This window comes from Mustelus asterias, chromosome 16 (genome assembly GCF_964213995.1).
Source record: "Mustelus asterias chromosome 16, sMusAst1.hap1.1, whole genome shotgun sequence".
Lineage (NCBI taxonomy): Eukaryota > Metazoa > Chordata > Chondrichthyes > Carcharhiniformes > Triakidae > Mustelus > Mustelus asterias.
Window position 1 is genome coordinate 33,166,485 of NC_135816.1, and position 27,788 is coordinate 33,194,272.

A 27,788-nucleotide genomic window follows, 5' to 3' on the forward strand; every position below is an offset into this window, starting at 1 on the left:
ATTGTGGTTTGATCTGAAATCTGGTCACCAATCTGACCAGATCATATGGACAACGGCAGCACCCCAGGGTCCTCATGTCAAGAAAAGTCACTAGAGCGATCAAAGACTCCAAATTCACATTCCCGTCCACAGTGAGACCCGTCTTCCTGGAGAAGGGCAGCTGAAGTAACAGGCAGGAGGATACACTTTCTACTGGAAAGGAAAGGCTGACAGTGGCCCTTGTGTTCACGGAGTTGGTTTTGCCATCCCGAATGGAATCTTGGATGCACTGCCAGAACTTCCCAATTGTACTCTTTATCTGTCAACAATTGATATGCAGCTTAGTTGTAATCACTGTTCCACTTTGTCAGCACTTAATTCTGATGACGCTGTTAAGGAAAAGTTCGATTCTGACCTTGATGACGTTCTCATTACCATCCCTAAAAAAAAAGTCACATGTGGAAGGGGACAGGACCGTTACAATCCAGCAATCCATTTAAAAGTCCAATGACCCCAGCCAGATTGGAAGTCTCGCCGGCCAGACAGGCTCTGAAATCCTGTCCCATCTTTCTGGGGAGTTTAATGTCAAGGTACTGGTGTGAAAACTATTGATTTTAATAGATTTCTTTTTGACTTTTACCCCCATGGCAACCAAACGACACAAGCATATCTCCAAGCCCAGTGAATTTCCAATTTCACTTTAGTTAAAGGAGACATTTTTAAAAATAACCATCTTGCAGAATCATGCGTTCATAACACACGTCCTGGGAGCTGCTGCTTAACAGAACCTTGTAAATAATGTCTGCATCATTCAAATTCTAGTAAATAAAAAGCTAATAGTCACAAGAGCAGTGAAGTGACGCTAACGAACAAAGAATGGACATGAATTGCATTATGTTTGCTCTATTTGAATAACCCACACCCTTCTGGATAAATAAGAACTTCATTCAGTATCAAATACTCCAAGCAGCAGTGTAAAGGTTAATGATGGAATACGTTACAATGTCCTGTGTTCCTGAGTTGGTGTGTTGTTTGGATGGGTGTAAAATCTCTGTGGATTCTGCTAAAAGTAACATGTGAATCTGAGGATGTGGATTAAATTTAACCTCAGCAAACTGTTAGATCATATATTTGCATTATTTTTTTTTGAAAAATGCACATCGGAACAGCATGAAATGGCAGTAGCTAAACACACTCCAGTCAAAAAATGATAAAACTTAGAGTGATGAAAATTCAACCCCAAAGTTGCTTTACTTGGTGGGGAGGTGGAAGATTTAGGAGACTTTATTAATTTTGATGCAATATCCTGATCCCTGGAACTCTCCAGGACTGTCTCCAATTCTGAGCTAGAATCAGAGGGTGGGATTTTGCCAAGGTCGTAAAATCCCGCCCGAGGACCACGGACCTTTGCGTGGGCCATGTTCCACTCGCATGATTCCCATGGCGGGTGGGACGGGAAAACTCCGGAAACTTTGGACAGATTAACGGTGCTTACTTACGAAATGTTAGACAGATTAAAACCTAGTCAACCACCTGGATAGCTCCACAATGGTGCCCCATCAACCTCCAGAGCACTCGTCTAACCTCGACCCTACTCGACAATGCCCTGACCTGACCCAACTGCCTCCAAACACCCGATTACCTCTGTGACTTGACTACCCACCTCACCCACCTCGCCCACCTAACCCACCTACCTACCCAACGAGTCACTTACCCACCTACCACTCGTCCACCTACCCACCTCACTCACCTACAACCTAGCCATCCCATTCATTTACACACTTCACCCATCTGCCTAGCCACCCTACACATCTACCCGCTCACCAACCTATCCACCTCATTCACCCATTCAGCCATTCAGTAACATTCAACGACTGTCCCTTCAAACTTACCAAGCGACAGTTGGTGTCGTATAAAGGAATGTCTGTCTCCCCGCAATGCCACTCTGCTCTGACGGAGTTTCCTGAGGGACGCTGCACTATTCATTTCTTTGACAATTGGCATAGGGAGATCCCGGTGCGCTGCAGCACCGGGTTTTTTGCATGCAGTGTCAATCCACCCAGAGTTGCTGCTGCTTGGAAGGTTCAGGCTGACCCTTCCTTCTGAGGCAATGCATCTTGGCAATGGTACTTTCACCATCAGGGGAAGGAAAAAACAGTTGCTCTCCAGAATGCATTTTATAATGTCTACCAGTTGTTAAGCAAGAGTTTTTTCTAAGTATCTTTTGATTTCTGCTTTCCTTTCTCCTTTACATTTAGGCAGTGACAAAGCCAGTGTTTGGTTTTGGAGGCGCAAACAGTCCTCCAATACCTCATCATAGTAACCATTCTTTAAGCTTGAATCAAGGCAATGAATGATGGCAAATTACATTGCCCTTCAGACCTTACCAATGAGCCTGAACTGGTCCTCACCTTGCATTGGCAGGCATGCATATTTATCAACATGGCTCACTGAAGTTCAATCACACGGATCAATGTAACGTAAATAGGTTGGGTCACATCAGACAGGTTTGAAAGTCCTTGGAATGTAATAGTATGAGGGCTGGTTAGGAGCAGAAAAGCTGTCTCTCCAGCCCAGTTAGGGTGATACAACTGAAGCTAGGTTGAAGCTCCAACCCCCATTCTCCACCACCAAAGTCCACTATTGTAACAATTTGGATGGATCTGGAATAGAATAGCCCATATCCATGGTAAATAGTGCAGGGTAGCAACAATGAGGATTTTCTGGTTTGAAGATGACTGAAGGTATTTACCAACAAATAGAGGGTCTTAAAACCAGCTAGCCATTTTCCCATTCATTTAACGTATGTCTATTCCTCTGAAGACTCTTTTCCTCCTCTTGACAGCTTATTCTCTTACCTGTTTTGGTGGCATCGACAAATTTAACTACTATACATTTGGTCCCTTCATCCAAGTTGTTAATATAGACTTGAAATAGTTGAGGCCCAGTGGCACTCAACCCATTTATCCTTACATTCTGCACCCTTTTAGGTAACCAGTCCTTTATCTATGACAATATGTTACCCCTAAACGATGAGCTCTTATTTTAGAATTATAGAATTATAGAATTCCTACAGTGCAGAAGGAGGCCATTTGGCCCATCGAGCCTGCACTGACAACAATACCACCCAGGCCCTCTCCCTGTAACTCCATATTCACCACACTCGCCCCCCTGTACTGGACTGTTAAATCAAATTTGTTTTAATAAAAGCTTTTTAGTGGGTCAATAGAATCACACCTGGAGGAAACACCTTATGTTCACACTAATACCAAAACCAAAAATAGTTGTGGTCTAGGCTAACTTTATAATATACCTGGAAGTTTCTTATCTGGTCCCTAACATAATGGGTATTAAAAGCATAGCTATTTCTAATAGTTTATGGTGCACATTCACAAATAATTTGTACTCACCACAGCACATTTACCAGTGGAAACAGATAACACCAACCTAATGTGAAGGCTGATGTTGTATTGCAGATGTCAAATGCTGGATGTCAGGTTCTAAGAATGACTGTCTCAATCGGAGATGTGGTTCAACGCTAAGTTTATTCCGATATTTGTTATTCAGTGCGACAAGCCTGAAAATCCAGTTTCACAAAGGTAGGTTGTAGGAAAAGACATCAGAAACTTTACTGCCTGGTCGGATAGTCCTGGGTATTCTGAAGCAACTTTAAGCCAGAAGTTCCACAAGCTTAAAGCAAATTACTGCGAATGCTGGAATCTGAAACAAAAACAGAAAATGCTGGAAAATCTCAGCAGGTCTGACAGCATTTGTTTGAAATGTTAGCTCTGTTCTCTCCCCACAGATACTGTCAGATCCGTTGAGATTTTCCAGCATTTTCTGTTTTAGTTCCACAAGGCTGTCTTACTCTCTTGAGGTCAGGCTTGCGAGGGTGTCACCATCAACGCTTGTAAAGGGTTTTCATATCCAGTTGAATTTTGTATTGGGAACAGGGCGGGGGGGGGGGGGGGGGGGGGGGGGTGGAATGTTACCATTTTGAGTCTAAGTGCTGAATCTGGGCGTCAAATAGATCCGCGCCTGGAATCCTCTTTCCAGCGCGCCCATGCGCATTTTGCCGGCTCCGGCCCGATCCATGCCATGGCCGGGGCTTAGCGTTGGCAGACTGATTGGAGCTCTGAACTGCGCATGCGCAGTTCGAAAAAAATCTGACAGCGCGCCAGGACGTGAAACGAAAAGCAGAAAGCGGAGAGAGCGGCTCTCTGACGATCATCCTCTGGTCGGGGGGTGGGAGGGGGGGGAGGGTGGGGGGGTGGGTGGGAGGGGAGGGGGTGTGACCGATCATGCCCTGGGGGGGGTGGAGGTGAGGAGGTGTGATGTATCATCCCCTGGGGGGGGGTGGGAGGGGAGGGGGGTGTGACATCTCATCCTCTGGTCGGGGGGGGTTCCGCTGCCTGTCTGCGGCCGATCCCTCCTGGCACCATCACTGGTACACTACCAGCCACAGCCATCTCTCCCGCTCTCTCGCACCTGCAGGGAAGAGTAATCTATGGCTGGTAGTGTACCAGTGATGGTGCCAGGAGGGATCGGCTGCGGACAGGCAGCGGAACCCCCCGACCAGAGGATGAGACGTCACACCCCCTCTCCTCCCCCCCCCCCCCCCCCCAGGGGATGATCGGTCACACCCCCTCCCCTCCCACTCCCCCCAGAGGGTGAGACGCCACACCCGCTCTCCTGCCACCCCCCCCCAGAGGATGAGACATCACACCCCCTCTCCTTCCCCCCCCCCCACCCCCCCCCCCCCCACCCCCCCCCCCCCACCCCCCACTCCTGCCCCGACCAAAGGATGACCTTGCAGTCTCTGACCCCGTTCTTCGGAGGCTGCAGCGGCGACTTCAGACTTTTATTCTGCAGGTCAGTTACAGCGCGGACGCGGATTGGGCCAGAAGACGGTAAAGTGGGATTTGGCGGTAGAGTTGGGCGCGCGGTTCATTAAGTCGATTTAAATGCATGCTAATGTGCCCTTTCTAGGGGCAAAGCCAATCCCGCTGGCAGAACAGAGCTGGAAACATTGCATGCGTGCCAAACCTGGCGCCAACCCCATTTCTGGCCTCGCACGCAATCTTACCAGCTTGCCATGCCGATCAGTTGGTGCGGTGAGCCGGTGAGATCACGGCCCTCATGTTTCACACTATTTGGCAACTGCATTTCTGCCATGACCAAACAATCTCAACTCCGCCTTCCGGTGCAATCCTTAGATTCCTCGATTTCCTTCATATCCAGAAATGTATCAAACTCCACCTTAAATATACTCAGTGATGGAGCATGCACTGCCCACTGGGGCAGAGAATTCCATGATGTTTTGAATGAAGAAATTCTTCCTAATCTTGGTCCTAAATGACCAAACCCTTATTCTGAAACTGTAACCCTTCTTTCTGAATATGTTAGCCAGCATTTCTGATACCTTATGGACCCTGAGAGTAGCAGGCAAAAGCATATATTAATCATTCCTATTAAACAAACACAGAAGGTTTTTTCAGTGATCCTGGCTGATAATAGTATTTTCTGTGGGCATTTAAAGGAGGAATAATTAGCCAACAGTGGAACTTGAACCAATGTGTAATTGTCTCTCCTCATATGGCTAGGATTGGGAATCGCTGGCTTGGGGAATCACCCCAATGGCTTTCTCTTCACCCATTATTTGGATTGTGATAAGCAATGTTTCCCCTTTCAAGTCAATAAGTAAACTCCCAGAAACTTCATTTTCCATATATTGGCCTCTGTATAATGGCCTCTCGTAGAGTTAAGATGGCAGACTGGCAGAATGCCTGATAATATTCAGGCAGAGAGTGGGGATAAAGGGGTCTTTTTCAGGATGGCAGCTGGTGTCTAGTGGTGTGCCTCAGGGGTCGGTGCTGGGACCACAACTTTTCACAGTATACATTAACGATTAAGGCAAAGTTGCTAAGTTTACAGATAATACAAAGATATGTAGAGAGACAGATAGTATTGAGGAAGCAGGAGGGCTGCAGAAGGACTTGGACCAGTTAGGAGAGTGGGCAAAGAAGTGGCAGATAGAATATAATGTGGAAAAGTGTGAGGTTATGCACTTTGGAAGGAGGATTGGAGGCATAGTCTATTTTCTAAATGGAGAAATGCTTAGGAAATCAGAAACACAAAGGAACTTGGGAGTCCTTGTTCAAGATTCTCTTAAGGTTAACTTGCAGGTTCAGTCGGCAGTTAGGAAGGCAAACGCAATGTTAACACTCATGTCGAGAGGGCTAGAATACAAGAGCAGGGATGTACTTCTGAGTCTGTATAACGCTCTGGTCAGACCCCATTTGGAGCACTGTGAGCAGTTTTGGGCCCCGTATCTAAGGAAGAATGTGCTGGCCTTGGAAAGGGTCCAGAGGAGATTCACAAGAATGATCCCTGGAATGAAGAGCTTATCGTATGAGGGACGGTTGAGGACTCTGGGTCTGTACTCGTTGGAGTTTAGAAGGATGAGGGGGGATCTTATTGAAACGTATAGGATACTGCGAGGCCTGGATAGAGTGGACGTGGAGAGGATGTTTCCACTAGTAGGAAAAACTAGAACCAGAGGGCACAACCTCAGGCTAACGGGACGATCTTTTAAAACAGAGATGAGGAGGAATTTCTTCAGCGAGACTGATGAATCTGTGCACCTCTTTGCTGCAGAAGGCTGTGAAGGCCAGGTCATTGCATGCCTTTAAGACAGAGATAGATAGGTTCTTGATTAATAAGGGGATCAGGAGTTATGGGGAAAAGGCAGGAGAATGGTGATTAGAAAAATATCAGTCATGATTGAATGGTGGATCAGAGCCGATGGGCCGAGTGGCCTAATTCTGCTCCCATATTTTATGGTCTTATGGTATCCAATTACAGGGCTATTCAACAAAAATGGCATTGAGAATCTCACATGCTAGTTTCCTTGACTACAGTGACTATTATTATTTATGGCATGGCATTGAGACCTTCCAAGGCTTACTGCTGCCTCAAATCAAGTTGATGTTCTGACCTCCAGCAATGAAAATACCATGCAGCATAATTCAGCAGGCTTTATTTGAGACATTTATTCAGTTCCTCTGACAGTTCAAAACTCTTTTGTACTTTGCATGTCATGTAGTTAATTTCAAAGGCCTTAATTGATAGCTAAGATTGTGCACTTATTTTGTATGTTTTAAATTTGCGTCGATCGGTGGGGGAAGTTACAAAGGAACATACGCAGACCAATTGTTTAGGCAAATCAGTGGCAGATCACTAAGGGGAAGTCTGAGGATATCTACTTTGGATCTGAAAGAGACAAGTGAAAATATTTACTGAATGGTGAGAGACAAGGGGCTGTGGAGGAGCAATAAGGCGTGTCTATACAAATTAGCGACTGCGAGTTCACTGGCACAAAATGTAATCAAAATAACTATTGGAATGTTGGCCTTTATCTGAAGGTATTTGAATTCAGTGGTACAAAGCATTAGTCAGACACCATCTGAAGTACTGTGCTCAGTTGACTAAACCTCAGAAAAAATATCAAATCAAAGTACTGCAAGTGTTGGGAATCTGGAAAAGAATCTGGAAAAATGTAGAAAACTTTCAGGTCTGTTGGGAAAGAAATAATGATCGGAATTGGATGCTGGCCAGATTTTACAGTCCCGCTGAAGTCAATGGACTTTTGAATGGCTCGCTGCATTTTACAGCCCCTCCACTGCCACGACAGGGCTGTAAAACTCCCTCCCCCCCCCATGTTTCAGGTGAATAACATGAAACGTCAATTCTGCTTCTCTCTGCACAAATACACTCCGACTTGTTGACTGTTTCTAGAATTTTCTGTTTTTATTCCCTTCTCTTGGAAGGGGAACAATGCGATTTTACCAAAATGACACCAGCAATTAAAGTTTTAAGGTTTAATGAGTGTTTGCATAAATGTGACTTGCATTCCTTTGAGTTCAGGAGTTTGAGAGGTGATATAATTGTGGTACTTAAAATAATTTGGTGCTATAGGTATAGTGAAAGTGTGTTCTATGGCAGGGAACTCCAGAACATGAGGACATTATGAACAGGGTAGTCAGATTATCCCGCCCTACCACTTTGAGAGTAAGCAGGGAACTCATCCACACCGAACACGCCTACAAACCCTCTAAGAGGGGACCATAAAACTCTGCCCAATGTGGCACGGTGGCACAATGTTGGCACTGCTGCCTCATAGCGCCAGGGATCTGGCTTCGATTCCCGGCTTTGGTCACTGTCTGTGCGAAGTCTGCATGGGTTTCCTCTGGGTGCTCCAGTTTCCTCCCATTGTCCGAAAGACATGCTGTTTAGGTGCATTGGTCATGGTAAAATCTCCCTCAGTGTACCTGAACAGGCGCCGGAGGGTGGCGTCTAGGGGATTTTCACAGTAAATTCATTGCAGTGTTAATGTAAGCCTACTTGTGACACTAATGAATAAACTATAAAAAACTTTAATCAGAGCTGGGCCATTTAGAAATGAAACCAGGAAATACAAATTACTGCATTCCTCTCCCTGACTACAGATGTAAACAGACTTTTCATGGCCTTGGTGTCATCTCTGATCCTGAAATGAGCTTCGAACCTGATACTTGTGCCAATCACTAAATCTGTTATTTCCACCTCTGCACCATTACCCAACTTCACCCCTGCCTCAGCTCATCTACTGCTGAAACCCTCATCCCTGCCTTTGTTACCTCAAGATTGACTATTCCAACACATTCATAGCTGCATGCCTCCCAAATCCTAACCGTCGCCCCCCCAAACTTGAGGCCAACCAAAGCTCTCCTGTCCATGTTCTTAATTGCCCCAAGTCCCATTCACTGATTACCCCTAGTGCTCATTAACCTACATTGGCTCCCAGACAAACAATGCCTTGGTTCTAAAGTTCTCATTCTGTTTCCAAATCCCTTCATGGCCTTGCCCCTCCATATCTCTGTAATCTTCTGTAGCCCAATAAATCTCAGAGATATCTGCACTCATCTAATTCTGAACTCCTGAGCATCTTTAATTTTAATCACTCCTAAGTGATGACTAGGTCCTAAACTCTGTAGTTTCCTCCCTAAATTTCTCTGATCCTCCCTCCTCCACCTCTTCTAAAACCCTGCTCCTTAAAACCTATATCTTTGACCATTGGCGGCACAGTGGTTAGCACTGTTGCCTCACAGCGCCAGGGACCCAAGTTTGATTCCCGGCTTGGGTCACTGTCTGTGCAGAGTCTGCGCATTCTCCCCGTGTCTGCGTGAGTTTTCTCTGAGTGGTCTGATTTCCTCTCACAGTCCGAAAGTTGTGCTGGTTAGATGCATTGGCCATGCTAAATTTCCCCTTAGTGTTTTACAGTCCCGCTGAAGTCAATGGACTTTTGAATGGCTTGCTGCATTTTACAGCCCCTCAGTGTACCTGAACAGGCGCCGGAGTGTGGCGACTTGGGGGATTTTCACAGGAACTTCATTGCAGTGTTAATGAAGCCTACTTCTGACACTAATAAATCAACTTAAACAATTTTTTGGCCACCTTCCCTAATATTGCTTCCGGTGGCTTGGTTTTGCTTTGAAGCTCTCCAATGAAGCACTGCCAGACATTTTATGTTAAAGATGCTGTAAGCATACATTGTTGTTGGGATATTTTTCTATTAGTAGTAACATTTAAAGTTGATCTAACAGAAATCCAGGATGAACTTTGGATGAGATTGTTTAATATTCATGATGCTTCCTTCTGACGACGTTGATTTCTTGAACAGTCATCTGAAAGTCATTTAAATACTTTTGTTTTGCCCAACTTTCTTTCTTCGGAGAAAAAGTCATATTTTAAGTTTCATTACTATTCTTTTGGCAGGAAAACAGACATTCCATTCACTCTGACAGATGACAACCTTGTTGGGAACCACACCTGGTTCAAACATTTGTACAGGGAAGGAGTGACTGTTATTTAGAATACAGTTCTTTGTAGATGTGGAGAATTGCTTTTGACTGCGTGACTGTGTGAATAGCCAGGGATATTCAGTCTAACCACTTATTATACAAGTAGCTTGACAACTGCCTCGCATTTGAGAGCTTTCAAAATAGAATGTCAGTGCCATTGCGATGGAAAGATATACATAAACTGAACTTTGGACTGCATAACATTTCACACACAACATTTTACTAAATTATCTCAAGAACAATATCCAAAGATTTCAAAGATTTCGAAGACTTTATACAAAATTACAGAAATTCTGCCCACATTGAAGAATATATAGTTCAAAAGAACTCCTGAAAAAATATATTTTGGCGAAGCTTTTTCTCTTGTACTCATCAGGACAATTGCAAGATGCCAGGAGGATCAACAACGTTATACGGTGTGAGAAGAGAGTGCTGATCGGTTGGCAAGCAGACTTTGATTGGTAGAGGCATTACCAATCAGAGAATGCACCAGTTAATGGTGACTGCCAATTAACTGCCAAGCATTGTTTGAACATTTAAACCAGGCAGCTTTACTCTGATTAGCTTCTTTCATCTTTTTCATCAGGAAAAAAAAATAGTTGTGGAAAGCTTTAAAAATCATAGGTCCAAAGTCACCTGTTCCTGCCAAACCTATGTATGTCTCAAACCACTCATTTGGTGAATCCCAAAATATTATTTTTTTGACAAGGAAGTGGGAATTTTGCTGGAATATAATTTGCATAAACAATATATTTTGTTTTAACAACATATTTAATGCATTTTAAATGCTGCTTCATAATTTTACAAGGAAAGTTCAGATAACAGTAAACTTGTTGATCCTGAGGTAGAAGCAATAGCATCAGACTGAAATGAGTGAAGCACTCATTGATTTCCCAGCAAGCAGATTCCATGCAGTTGGTCTGCTATATAACATAGGCCCTTGAAGTTCCCGCTGTGAATTAGACCTGATATTGGCAGCTCTTTCATTGAGGGGATATTTGGCACATATTGCAGTTGGTAAAGAATTGCTGCTTCTATTTATAAGAAAATACCATGGGCAGGTTTTTCCGGCCATGCTCACCCTAAGGTCAGAAAATCTCGCCCAAGGTCAACTGACCTTTGCATGGTCCTGTCCCGCCTGTTACAATTCCCATGCCGGGCAGGACGGTAAAATTCCGGCCCATGCTCTTTTGTAACAGAATGGTTTTCCTTTACGAACTATGCTTCAAAGGAGTGAACATACAGAGGAGGACACCACCTGGTAAGCTGCTGGATTAGCTGCAGCAAAGGACAGTTTTCTTTAAGATGGAGAGGTATCTTCACTTCATACAGCTAGAATGGGCAGTACAGGAGAAAGTGTTTGCACTTCTCTCAGTTCAGCGGTCATAGGATCAAATGCAGAAGAAAATAGGTAGATTCAAGAAAATTGCCGAAATAACAGAACCTAGTATTTGACTATACGAAACATACAGTCATAGTAGACATGCTATGTATCTACATAGTTCATTGAAAATGGAGCAAGTTCATTGAAACAACAGATAAAGAACTCATGAAACTTTCAGCTCCTTCATACCTGCAAGTACATGCCCACATTGCTGCAAGGCAAACTTTATAAGTGGCACTTAAATAATGCAATTATTGTAGCAGACAAATCTCAGAAGTTGTGCCTATAGTGCATTGGTTGATGGCAGAATAGTTCTTTATCTTCATTATCCTATAAACAATTTGGGATGCACGGAAGATATGAGTTGATATATAAGTCTGTACTCTTCGTGTGGAGCCTTGCCTGCTAAGATTATTCATTAGTTTCATCAATTTAGTCCATTGACGTCATTGTCTCTGCTCTTCCAATAGACAAGATCACTCTGGTTTATTTGCCTGTAGGACAAAGCATATAATAGGTACAACGAAAGAGATATCAGACAACAGCCTTGAAATATTCAGACTTTAAGTCACTTAGGAGATATCACACTGTAAATTCTGAGGTCAGGTTTCAAGGGGCATAGGGAGACTTCTACCAAATAACTAGTATCCATTTTTTCTCATTATTCCTCCCTCCCTCCCTCCCTCCCTCCCTCCCTCCCTCCCTCCCTCCCTCCCTCCCTCCCTCACTCACTCACTCACTCATATGCATACACGATACCACAACAGCATGATACACAGAAATTGAGTTTCCTCTTAATTTCCAGAGCCTAGTCTTTCCACAAGAGTAAAATAAGTTGAAATGTATATACCACCATGTGTGCTTTGCCCAAAGGCAGGTCCTTGACTCAGTTGTCTGGTGGTGCTTCATCCTGAGCCATTTCCATAGAACCATAAAATCCTTACAGTGCAGAAGGAGGTTATTTGGCCCATCGAGTCTGCACCGACTCTCCAAAAGAGTATGTTACTCAGGTCCACCCCTTTGCCCTATCCCTGTAACCCCACCATGACCATGCAAATTAACATAGAACCTTGAAGCTCCCTTTATGGCAGCTTGCTCATTGAGGGGATATTTGGCGCAAAGTACAGTCGGTAAAGAATTGCTGCTTCTATTAATAAGAAAACACCATGTTCTTTGGCAACAGAATGGTTTTTCTTTACAGACGATGCTACAAAGGAGTGAATATGCATAGGAGGACACCACCTTAAGTAAGCTACTGGATTAGTTGCAGCAAAGTTCTCTTTAGGATGGAGAGGAATCTTCTCTTCAGTACGTGAGAAAGTCACTGAGTGGTTGCAATTCTCCCAGTGTAGAGATCATGGTCATGGCCAATCCACCTAACCATGGCTGTTTTTGTCTTGGCTTGGCATTGGTTTCCACTCTAAGGGCAGGAAGGCAGGTCCCAAGTCTACCTCAGCTGAAGGGACAATTAAATTTGGGATGGTGGCATTAATACTGAACAACATATTAGGTATTTCACCAACTGAGCTAACCAGTCATCTCATGTCACCATTCAAAGACGTTGGAACAGCAGCTGCACACCAAAGAAATGTGTTATCTGAATACCAATGTTTCATACTTACTCAAATGAAATTTGGGATGGGCAGTAAGTATTGGCCTCGTTAGCGAGGCCCAAAGCCCATGAAAGAATATTTAGAAAAAATCATACAGGCATTTTGGAATGTACAAACCATCTTGTTTCTTGCTAGTTCTGATGGTAAACTTTCAAAATCTGTTTATGCTATATGACCACTTGTCAGGAAAGCAGTCCATTGTGGAGCACAAACTAACTCTAGAGTTTTCTATAGCAGTACTTATTGCCATGATTGCACATGGCAAGCCTCTATCCAGGGGCTTGAGTACTTCATGTAGATAATAGTCAATGCAGGGGCAATACTACACTGTTAGAACTGCTGTCTATACCCAGGGCTTGTCTGCTCTCTCGCATGGACATATAAGTGTGCAGGTACAGCAGGCAGTAAAGAAGGCCTTTATAGCAAGAGGATTTGAGTGTAGGGATAGGGATGTTTTGCTGCAATTGTATAGGGCATTGGTGAGGCCACACCTGGAGTATTGTGCGCAGTTTTGGTGTCCTTATCTGAGGAAGGATGTCCTTACTATAGAGGGAGTAGCAAAGGTTTACCAGGCTGGCATGGCAGGTCTGTCATATGAGAAGAGAGTAAGTCGGTTAGGATCATCTTCACTGGAGTTTAGAAGAGTGAGAGGGATTCTCATTGAAACTTATAAAATTCTAACAGGGTTAGACAGGGTAAATTCAGAAAGAATGTTCCCAATGGTGGGCGAGTCCAGAACTAGGGGTCATAGTTTGAGGATAAGGGATAAACCTTTAAGAACTGAGATGAGGAGAAATTTCTTTGCCCAGAAGGTGGTGAATGTGTGGAATTCACTACCACAGAAAGTAGTTGAGGCTGAAATGTTGCCTGATTTCAAGAAGAAATTAGATATAGCTCTTGGGGCTAAAGGGATCAGGGATATGGGGAGAAGGGGGGGATCAGGATATCGAATTTGATGATCAGCCATGATCAAAATGAATGGCGGAGTAGGCTCGAAGGGCCAAATGGCCTACTTCTGCTCTTATTTTCAACGTTTCTATCCTGTGGCACAATTTCTAAGCAGAGCAGGGTTCTTCCCTGTGTCCTCAACCAACACAGTAAACAAATGATCTGGTTCGGAGGTTTACTGCTGTATTTCCCACATTACAACAGTGACACCAGCTGCCAGGAAAGTCAAGAGCACACTTAGAGGATGATCTTATTATAGTCACAGACCAATTGAACATTAAGGGAGTGGAAACCCTTCCTGTTGATGAATCTCACTGGTCAGTTGCTCGGTGCCTCAATGATCACCTGCCTTGCACCTGGGGAATCCAGGGATTGTGGTGAAATCCAATGCCCTCTGTCCCTGTAAAGCCATGTCTCTCAATGAATGAATGTGCTGTCCAGCTTTGGTAAAGAGAGTATCAGTAACCAGTGAGATGCAGTGGTTAGTTGTCGCATAGGACTGCAGCTGATCCTTGGAAGGTGCCAGAAGTGAAAAGGTTCAAGGCCAAATTGACTGAGAGGTATTGGCAGGACATGGCAACCAGTGTTGTGAGGTGTGAGATTTTGGCAATGAGAATAGACATCCTGGTGAGTCACTGCCACCTGTGGCACGAGGCCTTGGTTATCACCAGTTAACTCTGTTTTTGGCAATGTGTTTCAGGTAATCGGTCTGCATTGTCTTTTTTGCCTTTATTTCCTTTCCTCTGCATTCCTATTGCTTGCAATTCTGCCTTTGCTGTGGAGCATGTTGCCCATCATCACTTCTGGGACGAAAGTCCTGATAGCTAAATCCCTAACAGTCACCCCTAGCCTTCCTTCTGGCTGGATGGCTGCTCAATTTAAATTGACAGCTTTGTCCACGGTTCTTCTGCTCCCCTGATTCCAGGTGTGTGTGTGTGTGGGCGGGTGTGGGGGGGGGGGGGGAGGACTCCATTCATTGCCTGAGTGCTGAGTGCTCACACACCCCACCACCTGCTTAATGCCTGTGGTGAAACATAGATGGTTACCACTATGGGTACTGAACCATAGATGGTTATCACTATGGGTACTGAACCATAGATGGTTATCACTATGGGTACTTGTACATACGTTACTCTTGTTACTGTTGGGGTTAGGGTTGGGGTGTTCCACTTGTTGGTATTGTTCTGTGGTACACTCCGGTTGGCTCCACCTTCCTATAGGAGTATAAAGGTCACTGCACTTCCTAGTGACCCTTTAGTCTGGGATTGTATTGTTAAGCAGTATGCTCTATTCTTGTTGCGAATAAAAGCCTTTATTCCCGGGTACGATCTAGCCTCCTGAGTGGATTAATCGCGCATCAGTGCCAAGTGGTTATTTATCAAAATTCGTTGGATTCTGGGGTAGTGCCAGCAGATTGGATAACGGCTAATGTTACGTCGCTGTTTAAAAAAGGAAATAGACAAAAGGCGGGTAACTACAGGCCGGTTAGCTTAACGTCTGTAGTTGGGAAAATGCTGGAATCCATCATTAAAGAAGAAATAGCAGGCCATCTGGATAAGAATGGTTCGATTAAGCAGACGCAGCATGGATTCATGAGGGGAAAGTCGTGCTTGACGAACTTGTTGGATTTTTATGAAGATGTGACTAGTGCGGTTGATGGAGGGGAACCGGTGGATGCGGTGTTTTTGGATTTCCAAAAGGCGTTTGATAAGGTGCCTCACAAAAGGTTGCTGAAGAAGATTGGGTCACACGGAGTTGGGGGTAGGGTGTTAGCGTGGATTGGGGATTGGCTATCCGACAGGAAGCAGAGAGTCAGAATAAATGGGTGCTTTTCTGGTTGGCAGATCAAGAACAAAGAACAAAGAACAATACAGCACAGGAACAGGCCCTTCGGCCCTCCAAGCCCGCGCCGCTCCCCGGTCCAGGAATGAATCCTGAATCCAGGATCCCCGCCCAATTTTCCAGCCTATCTACATACCAATATCCTATCCACCGAGCTGTCCCTCACAGCTACGATGCTTTGTTCACTACAACCTATTAACTCACCCCCACCCCCCCATTCCAGACCATGTGATCTCCAGGGAGAGGCGAAAACCCAGAGTGAAAAACCCCAGGGCCAATATGGGGAAAAAAAAATCTGGGAAATTCCTCTCCGACCCCCTGAGGCGATCGAAACGAGTCCAGGAGATCACAATGGCCCTGATCGGAAAATGCTTCCCAACCCTAGTCATTTCCACTTCCACGAACACCATATGAATTCCCTGCCCCTGAGACAGGTTCCCAACTATCCGCAGTCTCGCTCTGTACTGGCACCAGCAAGATGATCATAGAATGAAGCCTTAAAACGAGAAACAAGGAACAATTAGCCCGCGCCGCTCCCTGGTCCAAACTAGACCACTCTTTTGTATCCCTCCATTCCCACTCCGTTCATATAGCTGTCTAGATAAGTCTTAAACGTTCCCAGTGTGTCCGCCTCCACCACCTTGCCCGGCAACACATTCCAGGCCCCACGACCCTCTGTGTGAAATATGTCCTTCTGATATCTGTGTTAAACCTCCCCCCCTTCACCTTGAACCTATGACCCCTCGTAACTAGTGGCATGCCGCAGGGATCGGTACTGGGGCCTCAACTATTTACCATTTATATAGACGATCTGGAGGAGGGGACTGAGTGTAGGGTAACAAAGTTTGCAGACGACACAAAGATAAGTGGAAAAGTGAATCGTGTGGAAGGCGTAGAAGGTCTGCAGAGAGATTTGGACAGGCTGAGTGAGTGGGCGAGGATCTGGCAGATGGAGTATAATGTTAACAAATGCGAGGTTATTCACTTTGGAAGAAATAATAGCAAATTGGATTATTATCTAAATGGAAAGAAATTACAACATGCTGCTGTGCAGAGAGACCTGGGGGTCCTTGTGCATGAGACGCAAAAACCCAGTCTGCAGGTGCAACAGGTGATCAAGCAGGCAAATGGGATGTTGGCCTATATCGCAAGGGGGATAGAATATAAAAGCAGAGATGTCTTGCTGCATCTGTACAGGGCATTGGTGAGGCCGCAGCTGGAATACTGTGTGCAGTATTGGTCCCCTTATTTGCGGAAGGATATATTGGCCTTGGAGGGAGTGCAGAGAAGGTTCACCAGGTTGATACCAGAGATGAGGGGTGTTGACTATGAGGAGAGACTGAGCAGATTGGGTTTGTATTCGTTGGAATTTAGAAGGCGGAGGGGGGAATCTTATAGAGACCTATAAGATAATGAAGGGGCTGGATAGGGTAGAGGTGGAGAGATTCTTTCCATTTAGAAAGGAAACTAGAACTAGAGGGCACAGCCTCAAAATAAAGGGGGGTCAGTTTAAGACAGAGTTGAGGAGGAACTTCTACTCTCAGAGGGCGGTGAATCTCTGGAATTCTCTGCCCACTGAAGTGGTGGAGGCTACCTCGTTGAATATGTTTAAATCACGGATAGATGGATTCCTGATCGGTAAGGGAATTAGGGGTTATAGGGATCAGGCGGGTAAGTGGAACTGATCCACTTCAGATCAGCCATGATCTTATTGAATGGCGGGGCAGGCTCGAGGGGCTAGATGGCCTACTCCTGCTCCTATTTCTTATGTTCTTATGTTCTCAAGTGCACCCCCTTACCAAATATCAAATCCCTCTTTGCTCAGCTGACCTTCTTAAGAGGCTAGGTTGAATTTTTGTGGCAGCCACGACTGACTCACCACTCTGTACCCATCTCCATTACGATGGCCAGCAACAGAGAGTGCATGTAACCTTTGCACCCCCATCATAACTGTTTAATAATTGTAATCAACCTCAATGGGTAGGCAAGTGGGAACACTATGAATATTGCTGGTATTGCATGTTAAGACTGATATGATGGCTGGTATTAATAGTTTCAGGTAACCCCAGCTCTGGGAAAGGGGGATATGGGGAGCCTGAAAATTCAGCTCGTTGTATCTTTTACAGTAATCTAAATGGGAAGACAGGGTCTTTTTGCAGGGCCAATGCAGCACCTGCTGCATACTGCACTGAAATGATATCCTAGAGTTCACCCCTAAGTCCCTGGAGTAGGACTGTGAACCACCATTCTCTGACTCAGAGGTGAGAGCGCAACTACTTAGTCACACTGAAACTTTTCAATCATCTCATCGCAGTGCACACCAAAATAAACCTCTGGCCCACAAATATCTTCTTGATTGGCTTGTACGTTTAGATTTCAATATGCATTACTCTCAGGATAGCTGTTCCACATGACTGAAAAGTTGGCAGAATCATTGCCAACACTGTACCTTTGTCAATAGATGGTTTATTTTCAGAACTCGTGACTCAGAAATTGACATTTGAAGATCTTCCAGATAAATTACTGATTATACCAAGAAATGACAGACAAGTGCTGACAGACATGGTGGATGTTTGTGTTCGAGGCGGTTTGCTAACCTGTCATTGATTACTAACTGCTCTCTTCACTTATTGCATTTATTTTTAATTCATGGGGTTGCTGAACAGGTCAGTAAATAAGGACTTTGAAGAAGCTTTAAGTGGACGAGATGGCAGATCAGTAATTTACACAGACAACTTTGGGGCAGCATGGTGGCACAGTGGTTAGCACTGCTGCCTCACAGCGCCAGGGACCCAAATTCAATTCCGACCTCAGGTCACTGTTTATGTGGAGTTTGCATATTCTCCCCCTGTCTGCATGGGTTTCCTCCGGGTGCTCCGGTTTCCTCCCACAGTCCAAAGATGTGCGGGTTAGGTTGATTGGCCATGCTACATTGCTCTTAGTGTCAGGGGGACTAACAGGGTAGGATGTGGGGGTAGGGCCTGGGTGGAATTGTTATCTGTGCAGACTCGATGGGCTGAATGGCCTATTTCTGCACTGTAGGAATTCTATGTCTTATTTAAAAACTAATTTTCCACTTTTTCATTTTAAATACCCCTTTCTTTTCAGTATATTTTTCTCCAAGCATTTTTTCCATGGATCTCCCGACCCTTCTGAGTTTTTCATGTTCTTTTGCCAATTGGGTGAGGGTTGAAAAAAAGCTTCTGTCTGGCTGGGTGAGATTTCAACTCACTCAAAACGTATTCGTTTGCGCAGAGTTCGAATGGGGCCTCCTGAATCTGTGTCAGTCTAGAACATGTCAGGATGACATATTTGTGGACAGTCAAGTATGGAACTGCAATTCTCATTTTCAATATTGACTTACCTGTTCTCAGAGCCATGAGTCCATTCACAGCCAGCTGTATCTGTAAATCATTAACTGGCTATGAAAGCATGCCCTTTGAAGGGGTAGCGTGTTCTGAGGGCCAGGTGCCTGGTGAGAGCCCTATGGATTGCTCCTCTGGGAAGCTGAGACATTAAGCAGGAGAGCGCGGACCGGGTCAAGGTGGGACTAACAATTGGAGCCCAGGAATCCAGAAGAGCAGTCGCACTAGTAGTCTCGTCTTACCTGTTGTACTTGTACATATATCCTCTGTTTGCAATAAAGCCTCTATAGTTAAAGCTGCATCAAGTCTCCCTCGATCTACCTGGCTCTATCCATAAAAAATGAGGCTCAAGCGAGAATGGTTCACCAGATTGATGCTGGGGATGAAAGAGTTGAGGAGGGATTAAATAGTGTGGACTTATACTCGCTGGAGTTTAGAAGGATGAGAGGGGATCTGATCGAGGTATAGAAAATACTAAAAGGGATTCATAAAGTCAACATAGACCAAATGTTTCCCCTTGTGGGGCAATCTCGAACAAGAGGTCACAGGTATAGGTTGAAAGGTGGTAGATTTAACGCTGAGATGAGGAGGAATTACTTCTTGCAGAGGGTGGTGAATTTGTGGATCTCGCTGCCTCATAGCTCAGTGGAGTCTGAATCATTAAATGGTTTCAAGAAGGAGATAGATATATTTCTAATAAAAAACGGGTTAAAGGGATATGGGGAACAGGTGGGAGATGGATTTAAGACCAGGAAGAGATCAGCCATGATCTGACTGAATGGTGGAGCAGGCTCGAAGGCCTGAATTGCCTACTTTTGCTCCTAATTCCTATGTTACTTTTGCCTAAGCTGTGTATATCTAACCCTTTGCACTAATGTCATCAGAAGGGCTATAAATATGGATAGTTATTAAGTATGGCCATTTGGGAAGGGAGAAACAAACTTATATCCAAAATAAAGATATCCTTCATAAGGAAATGTTAATTATATTTTAACAAATCAGATAGATGGATGAAGTTCTTCACACCATTCTGGCCTCATGTTTAACTTCATGTTTAATTAAAGAATTAACTTGACACAGTGGTTAGAGCGCCGGGGACCCGGGTACGATTCCCGACTTGGGTCACTGTCTGTGCGGAGTCTGCATGTTCTCCCCGTGTCTGCGCGGGTTTCCTCTGAGTGCTCCGGTTTCCTCCCACAGCCCGAAAGACTTGCTGGTCAGATGCATCGGCCACGCTAAATTCTCCCTCTGTGTACCCGAACGCCGGAATGTGACAATTAGGGGATTTTCACAGTAACTTTATTGCAATGCTAATGTAAGCCTACTTGTGACACTAATAAATAAACTTTAAACTTTAATTTGGCCTCTCAGCATTCAGTTTGATGGTATCGCTTAATTCTCACCGTTAATGCAAAAGGCTGAATTTTCTTTCTGCAATCAGGTTAGCGACTAATCCACCACCAAACCACTCTCATTTCCTCATTTGCTCGGCAGGATAGGTCTTTAGTGATAATAGAATTAACACCACTGGGAGGGAGGAAGTTACAGTTCTGGTGCAGCCCTCCTTCCCATTTGTACTTTCAGTTACTTGGCAAACAGTTTCTTTATTGAAAATCACTCTGGCAACTCACAATGCCAGCCAAAAGGGCGACTGCTTATCTTCATGAACGTTTCACTTAAAGTGATATTCACTTCAATATCTCCAAAAAGTAAATAGGAGCGGTTAGCCCCCAGCATTGCTGATTACGTTTGATGCTCTTTGTCATTTTGCTGAATTTTGCAAGGAGACCCTCTACAGTTGTTTGCATCCACTGATCAGCCTATTTAACAAGCTAAATACCTGCCCACCTCTATACAACTGATAACTGCAAATTTAGCCAGTGACCGCCCTTGAGGTCTGGGCACAGGCATGGGAGATGAGCACAGACCTCAACTCGTCCGAGCAGAAACTATCAGGTCAGAACTAAGGACTTCGCTGTAGCCTTTATCAACTTTAAAAAGCAGTACAAACCATCAAACACGTCTACAAACTCAGCAGCAGTTCAATAGGGATCAATCAGCAACTGAATTGATGATTCCTTTCAATATCTCTGCGATTTCTTTTCCCAAAGGTTGGGGAGTCTAAAACTAGAGGGCATAGGTTTAAGGTGAGAGGCGAGAGATACAAAAGGGTCCAGAGGGGCAATCTTTTCACACAGAGGGTGGTGAGTGTCTGCAACGAGCTGCCAGAGGTAGTAGTAGAGGTGGGTACAATTTTGTCTTTTAAAAAGCATTTGGGCAGTTACATGGGTAAGAAGGGTATAGACGGATATGGGCCAAACGCGGGCAATTGGGACTAGCTTAATGGTTTAAAAAAAAGGATGGCATGGACAAGTTGGGCCAAAGTGCCTGTTTCCATGCTGTAAACCTCTGTGACTCTATGATTCTATGATGGAGGGTTCGGGTGACAGCTGTGACATGTCATCTATGCAACTCTCTGAGAACTTGTCAGATCTGCTCTCCTCAATGCTCTCCAGTACCCTACTGGAGTATGGGCTGGGCTGCTCAACTGATTAATTCGCAAAGGGAGGGAGAAGGTATCAGTGCGTGGCTGGGACACAAGGATTAGAGAGACAGAACTCATGTGAGGCTGGCGAGATTGCTGAATGTGTTGAGGGTTCTCACTGTTCTCTTGCAGTCACATTGCCCTCAGCGCAGGAGCGATCTGCTTCCTCCCTGGCAAACTCTAGAACTCTTTCCTCGAATGGAGTGAGGATTTTCAGTTTGGGTATGCCTCTGCCAGCCTGTGCTCTCTTTTTTAATTGTGTGCCAGCTTCTCCTGCAAGGAGACAGATGGGGAGAGTATAAACAGGGCACGCGATGGATCAGATTGTAGGGATTCTTGGCATGTGTAGTTGGCGAGTGGGAGCTGCGATATGATGAGGAGAGGAGCTTCAGGGGAGATGAGGACATGTGTGGGACCCCATGAGGTGGCAGTGAGTGAGTTCCCAGTGGATGCGTGATGTGGGGTTGTTGACCTTGCTGGTTGGTCTGTTGCTCAATTGAGGGTGCAGGAGGGTACCTCTGCTCCATCACATCCAACATTCTGGTGAGTGCTCCTTCTGAAAACCTTTGGAGCAGGCTTCCTACCAACAATTCTCCTGCTTGGACTTGGAACAAGTGCTGGGCGTTATATACTAAACTTGTTGGATAAAAGAACAGTGGCGCAGTGGTTAGCACCACTGCCTCGCAGCACCAGGGAGCCGGCTTAAATTCCAGTCTCAGGTGAATGTCTGTGAGGAGTTAGCACATTCTCCTCATGTCTGCATGGGTTTCCTCTGGTGCTCCAGTTTCCTCCCACACGCCAAAGATGTGTAGGTTAGGTGCATTGGCCATGTTAAATTCTCCCTTTGTGTACCCGAACAGGTGCCAGAGTGTGGCATCTGGGGGATTTTCATAGTAACTTCAATGCAGTGTTAATGTAAGCCTATTTTTGACACTAATAAATAAACTTAAATTTAAACATGGGTGAAAACAATGATGCAGGTTTATCAATAAGTTGTTGACTCTTCAGAGGCTTGATCTTGACTGGGCAAATACTTGCAAAGCAGCTGATGACATCACGAACTATACACGTGATTAGACTCTGAAAGCGACATGCTTCTTTTGTTCCAATACGTTATATCAGTAGGCAAATTATGTCACTAGAGTGTTGGGTGGCAAGACATCAAAGAGGTTTTGCTTGGAGGCTGATAGTCCCTCAACTGTAAGCTGTAAGATTCGGAGGGCATGCCCTATTGTCATAAAGCCAGAGGACTGCTCAGTGCTGAGTTTGGCAATTTGGGGGAGAATGGGATTCCACAAAGGGGCTCTTTTGGGGTCCTTCAATTTTCTTTTGGAATTCATACTGCTGCTTGGATCATTAGCTTCCCCAGGGCACCGAGGTACTGACGGGAGCCACGAAATGAACGCTAATCCATTGTCCCCCATGGGAAAAATAACAATCTGATATGACCACATTGTGTTACAAATTTTAAAAGATCTATTTTATGTCCAAATATTTGTTATAATAGTTGAAAACAAAGATAATTGCTGCTATAAATTACAATTTCAACACCTTCCAACAATACGAAGTGATCAGATTTCAACTGTATACCTATTTGTATCTGTTGGATTGAAGACAAGACATTGAATAAATGTTCAGTGGATTATGCTGATATAACAACAGATTAACTGCATCACCCTGAAGGACTGATGAGGTTGTGATTCCAGGCATTGAAGTTAATTAATTTTGGACTGCACCCAGTAGTTAAAGACTTACTACCTGAAAAGATAATTAAAAAGTTGCAGAAAGGCAAAGGCAAACTTGTTTGAAACACAGTCAATCAAAAATTAATGCCTCTACAGAATTGTGCATTAAAAGATGATATCCAGAATAATAATTATAAACTTGTTTCTGGTGCAAAATGTACATTAGGTTTATATGAAAATAAGATTTATAGAGCCATGGGCCGGAATTTTCCACCCCGCCCGCCACAGGAATCGTAGCGGGCAGGACAGGACCATGCAAAGTTCCGCTGACCTCAGGTGGGAGTTTCTGATCTTGGGACGAGAGCGGCCAGAAAATCCCACCCAGCGAGTCATAGAAATATACAGCACAGAAACAGTCCCTTCGGCCCAACTCATCCATGCCGACTTGGTTTCCTAAACTGAACTAGTCCCGTTTGCCTACATTTGGCCCATATCTCTCTAAACCTTTCCCATCCATGTACTTGTCCAAATGTCTTTTAAATGTTGTAATTGTACCCGCCTCCTCTGGCACCTCTTTCCATATACGCACCACCCTCTGTGTGAAAAAGTGTCCCTCAGGTCCCTTTTAAATCTTTCCCCTCTCACCTTAAACCTATGCCCTCTAGTTTTGGACTCCCCTACCCTGGGGATTTGATATTATTTTTCTACTTTGAGCAGGAAAATTTCATGAATTTTTCTTCATCCAAGCTCAGTCTTAGGTTTAGATCAGAAGCAATTCAGAGGCACTAACTAGCAGGAATATTTCAGTGTGCTTGGACTAACCGCTCAGAAGTGGATCATTCCACAGAAGGTAGTGAAGGCAGGTTGGATGAGGTTTCTGGGTGAAGCTGCTTCGTTTGGTGTCAGTCCTCAGCTTGAGAGTTGTGATGATATCAGCCCATGCCATGGAGAGGCCAGTGGAGAGTGCCATCCACATCAAGCTGGAGCAGTGCCTGACACCCACACACCTGCAGGTCATTAATGAGTGTCACATGCATGCAGTGCCCACAGGCTCGGAGACCCACTTCAAAATGGTGGTGGTCAGTAACAGTTTTGCGTGGGTACCCCTGCTCCAGCAGCATCAGATGGTCAATGAGGCACTGAAGCAGGAGCTGGAGACCAGGGTGCATGCACTCTCCATCCAGGCCAAGACCCCTCAGTGGGGAGTCAAGCCGCATATTGACAGGAACCCAGCCTGTCAGGGAGGGCCCAAACATGACCAGCACATGGTGGGTAAAGAGGGAACAGTTACAAAAGACTGAGGGATGCTGAGATGGTTACACTGACCCCTGGAAAACAACTTACAGGTTGGATAAGGCCAATGGGCATTCCTGTCATATTTCAAACCTCCTTTTGTCAGGTGCTGCTTTTAAAAAATTGCACTTTGATGAAGAAAATAAATCCTGATATCTTTATCATCCTGCACGAAATGTCCTTCTAATGCTTTCCTTTCCAGTACATTTAAACCTAAACAAGTCACAAAAAAATTATCAGAAGTCGACATACAAGCACACATATTCAAATAATTTTATTTTAGAATCATAGAATCCTACAGTGCAGAAAGAGGCCATTCGGCCCATCGAGTCTGCACCGACCACAATCCCACCCAGGTCCTATCCACATATCCCTACATATTTACCCACTAACCCCTCTAACCTATGCATCCCGGGACACTAAGGGGCAATTTAGAATGGCTAATCAACCTAGCCCGCACATCTTTGGACTGTGGGAAGGAACCGGAGCACCCGGAGGAAACCCACGCAGACACAGGGAGAATGTGAAAACTCCACACAGACAGCAACCCGAGCCGGGATTCGAACCCAGGTCCCTGGAGCTGTGAAGCAGCAGTGCTAACCACTGTGCTACCGTACCGCCCCTATTTTGTGTATAATTAGTTTAAATCTCCTTCAGTAGAGAAACCATTGTGGATCGGTTGAAAATCAGGGATAAGATAACAAGCCAGCAAAGGGTTGGCAGGAGCAGATAGGACATATGCAATGCTATAGTTTAATTTTGACAGTTACAAAAAAAAAACAGCAGGAAGCGGGTGCTGCTGCCAAGGCCCTGTGGTGTCTCCAGGTATAGTATAAAGAAGAATAATTGCATGACTGAATGAATAGCGAGATTGAAATCTTTCGAAAGAAGTGTAGGACCCAAGGCAATGAACTAGAACATTTTTGGAAACAATTCAACAGGGCAAAATAAGGAGAAAACAAGATCTTTAAGTATTTGAACGCCAGTGCATTTGGAAGATAAATTAGTACTATGTCGATGATTGTACAAAATAAAAATGATTTTTATTTATGGGGCGGCACGATAGCACAGTGGTTAGCACTGCTGCTTCACAGCTCCACGGACCTGCGTTCGATTCCCGGCTTGGGTCACTGTCTGTGTGGAGTTTGCATATTCTCCTCGTGTCTGCGTGGGTTTCCTCTGGGTGCTCCGGTTTCCTCCTACAGTCCAAAGATGTGTGGGTTAGGTTGATTGGCCATGCTAAAAATTGCCCTTAGTGTCCTGAGATGCGTAGGTTAGAGGGATTAGTGGGTAAATATGTAGGGATATGGGGGTAGGGCCTGGGTGGGATTGTGGTTGGTGCAGACTTGATGGGCCGAATGGCCTCTTTCTGTACTGTAGGGTTTCTATGATTTATCGTATTTCTATCCTTATACTTGTGGAAAGAACCTCCTGGAATATCTTGTCCCAGTATCTTCTGTCCTTTTAAGATCTTTCCTGGACTTTATTAATATAATTATCCATTGCATGTTTCTATATTGAATAATTAATTTCTGCAAAATCAAAATGTGGCTTGACTTGATCTGTTGGGATTAATATCAATCATGCTGAATAAGATATTGGCCCAGATTTTCTGACGAAAGCAATAGTGGCCAGAATTTTCAGATTGGTGGGGGCTTTGCCAAAGAGTGGGCAAGGGACACATTCCCCTGGACTTCAATAGATGTTATGTCATTTCACACTCCAATGAATGTTGATTGGCAGAAGGCAGGGCTTCGCTTTCAATTGGAAGGCCACAATTGGCCACAAACTCTCCAATCATTCCAGGAACAACACTGCATTGGCCAGAAGAGGCACTGCATCTCGCTGCCTGGAAATAAATGCCAGGAGCCAGAGGAAAGGTAAGTGGCAGGGGTCAAGGGACGGAGTGGATAGGGAAGGCCTGATGGGTCACGGGGGGAGGGGGGTGATTGGGGTCTCAGGTCATTAATTTGGAAAGGAGGGAGGTCTGGACATCACTGAGACCTAAGGGGAGGGTATCCCCAGTCAGAAGTGGATATCTGATGGGTTCTCACACCAATCCTCCCCACTCTGCCATACACACTATTTTCTGTCCAGGATTAAATTTTATTCAATTTCAGGATTACTGATGCAGGCGGCACAATGATGAGCACTGTTGCCTCACAGCACCAGTGACCTGGGTTCGATTCCAGCCTCGGGTGACTGTCTATGTGGAGTTTGCACATTCTCCCCGAGTTTGTGTGGATTTCCTCTGGGTGCTCCAGTTTCCTCCTACAGACCAAAAATCTGCAGGTTAGGTTGATTGGCCATGCTAAATTGCCCCTTAGTGTCAGGGGTATTAGCAAGATAAATGCATGGGATTGTGGGATAGGGCCTGGGTGAGATTATTGTCGATGCAGGCATGAAAAGGCCCTCAAGTGGCCATTAAGTGGTGACATTAGGGCCTTACTTGCAACAAGGGTAGGCTTCCCAAGTGAGGCCCTTCCTACTCCAGCATAAAATCGTAACCAGGTTGGGGTGGGCGGGTTCCTGGAGGGAATCCCATCCACACAATTTTACGCTTCCTCACACTCTTCATCTCTCCCCAACACTCCCTGAGAACTCACTGGGAGGGGAGGGGGGAGTGTAAAATTCTAGCTAGTGATACTATCAGTGCACACATGATTAAAAAGCAATGTGAACAGGAACAGGAACCTCTGGCAACGGCACATGTGTAGGGGGTCATTGCCTGAGCTTGACTGATCCCCCATTCACTGCAGTGGGACTGGAGAATCCCAGCTGCAGGCGAGGCCGGAGAATTCCGGCCTTAATTTCGCCTTCTGTCAGAAATAGCCTTGCACTTTGAGGACTAGAAAATGTATATGCCCCATCTTTAGGGGCCAAGTGGCAATGATTTAAGGGCATCCCGTGCCCATTCAGATTTAGGTGGGCAGCACACAAATTTGATTCAACCACCTCATCTGCATGATTGTCACCTCTGGCAAGTCCCCCATTTTTGTTTTCTTTATATCACTGCCAGCAGCCTTTGTGCTCAGCAGGGGCCAGAATAGCACTGTTCAGAAAGCATGTGGTGCAGCTGGTCTGCTCTTCTTAAAAGTGAACTTAAAGGGAAGTTTAGCTGAAGAATATTGCTGCAATTTAATTATTGGCAAAGTGACGACCTGAGCAGCCAGAGGGTTCCAGAGTGACAGATGTCGCATTAGTTGTGGAGGTAGGCAGGAGAAGAGATACC

At 45.0% G+C, this 27,788-nt stretch overlaps 1 protein-coding gene across 1 annotated transcript; it reads left to right on the forward strand.

Annotated features, from left to right (window-relative positions):
• The first annotated feature begins 24,189 nt into the window (after window positions 1-24,189).
• On the forward strand, window positions 24,190-24,564 carry LOC144505335 (bolA-like protein 1). Its single transcript, XM_078231456.1, has one exon. It carries the CDS (start codon window positions 24,190-24,192, stop codon window positions 24,562-24,564), a length of 375 nt encoding a protein of 124 aa, XP_078087582.1.
• The last annotated feature ends 3,224 nt before the right edge of the window (window positions 24,565-27,788 follow it).

Bases quoted from the DNA above. Each gene is read 5' to 3' on its own strand.
- LOC144505335 (XM_078231456.1), top strand. From the start codon at position 24,190: ATGATATCAGCCCATGCCATGGAGAGGCCAGTGGAGAGTGCCATCCAC.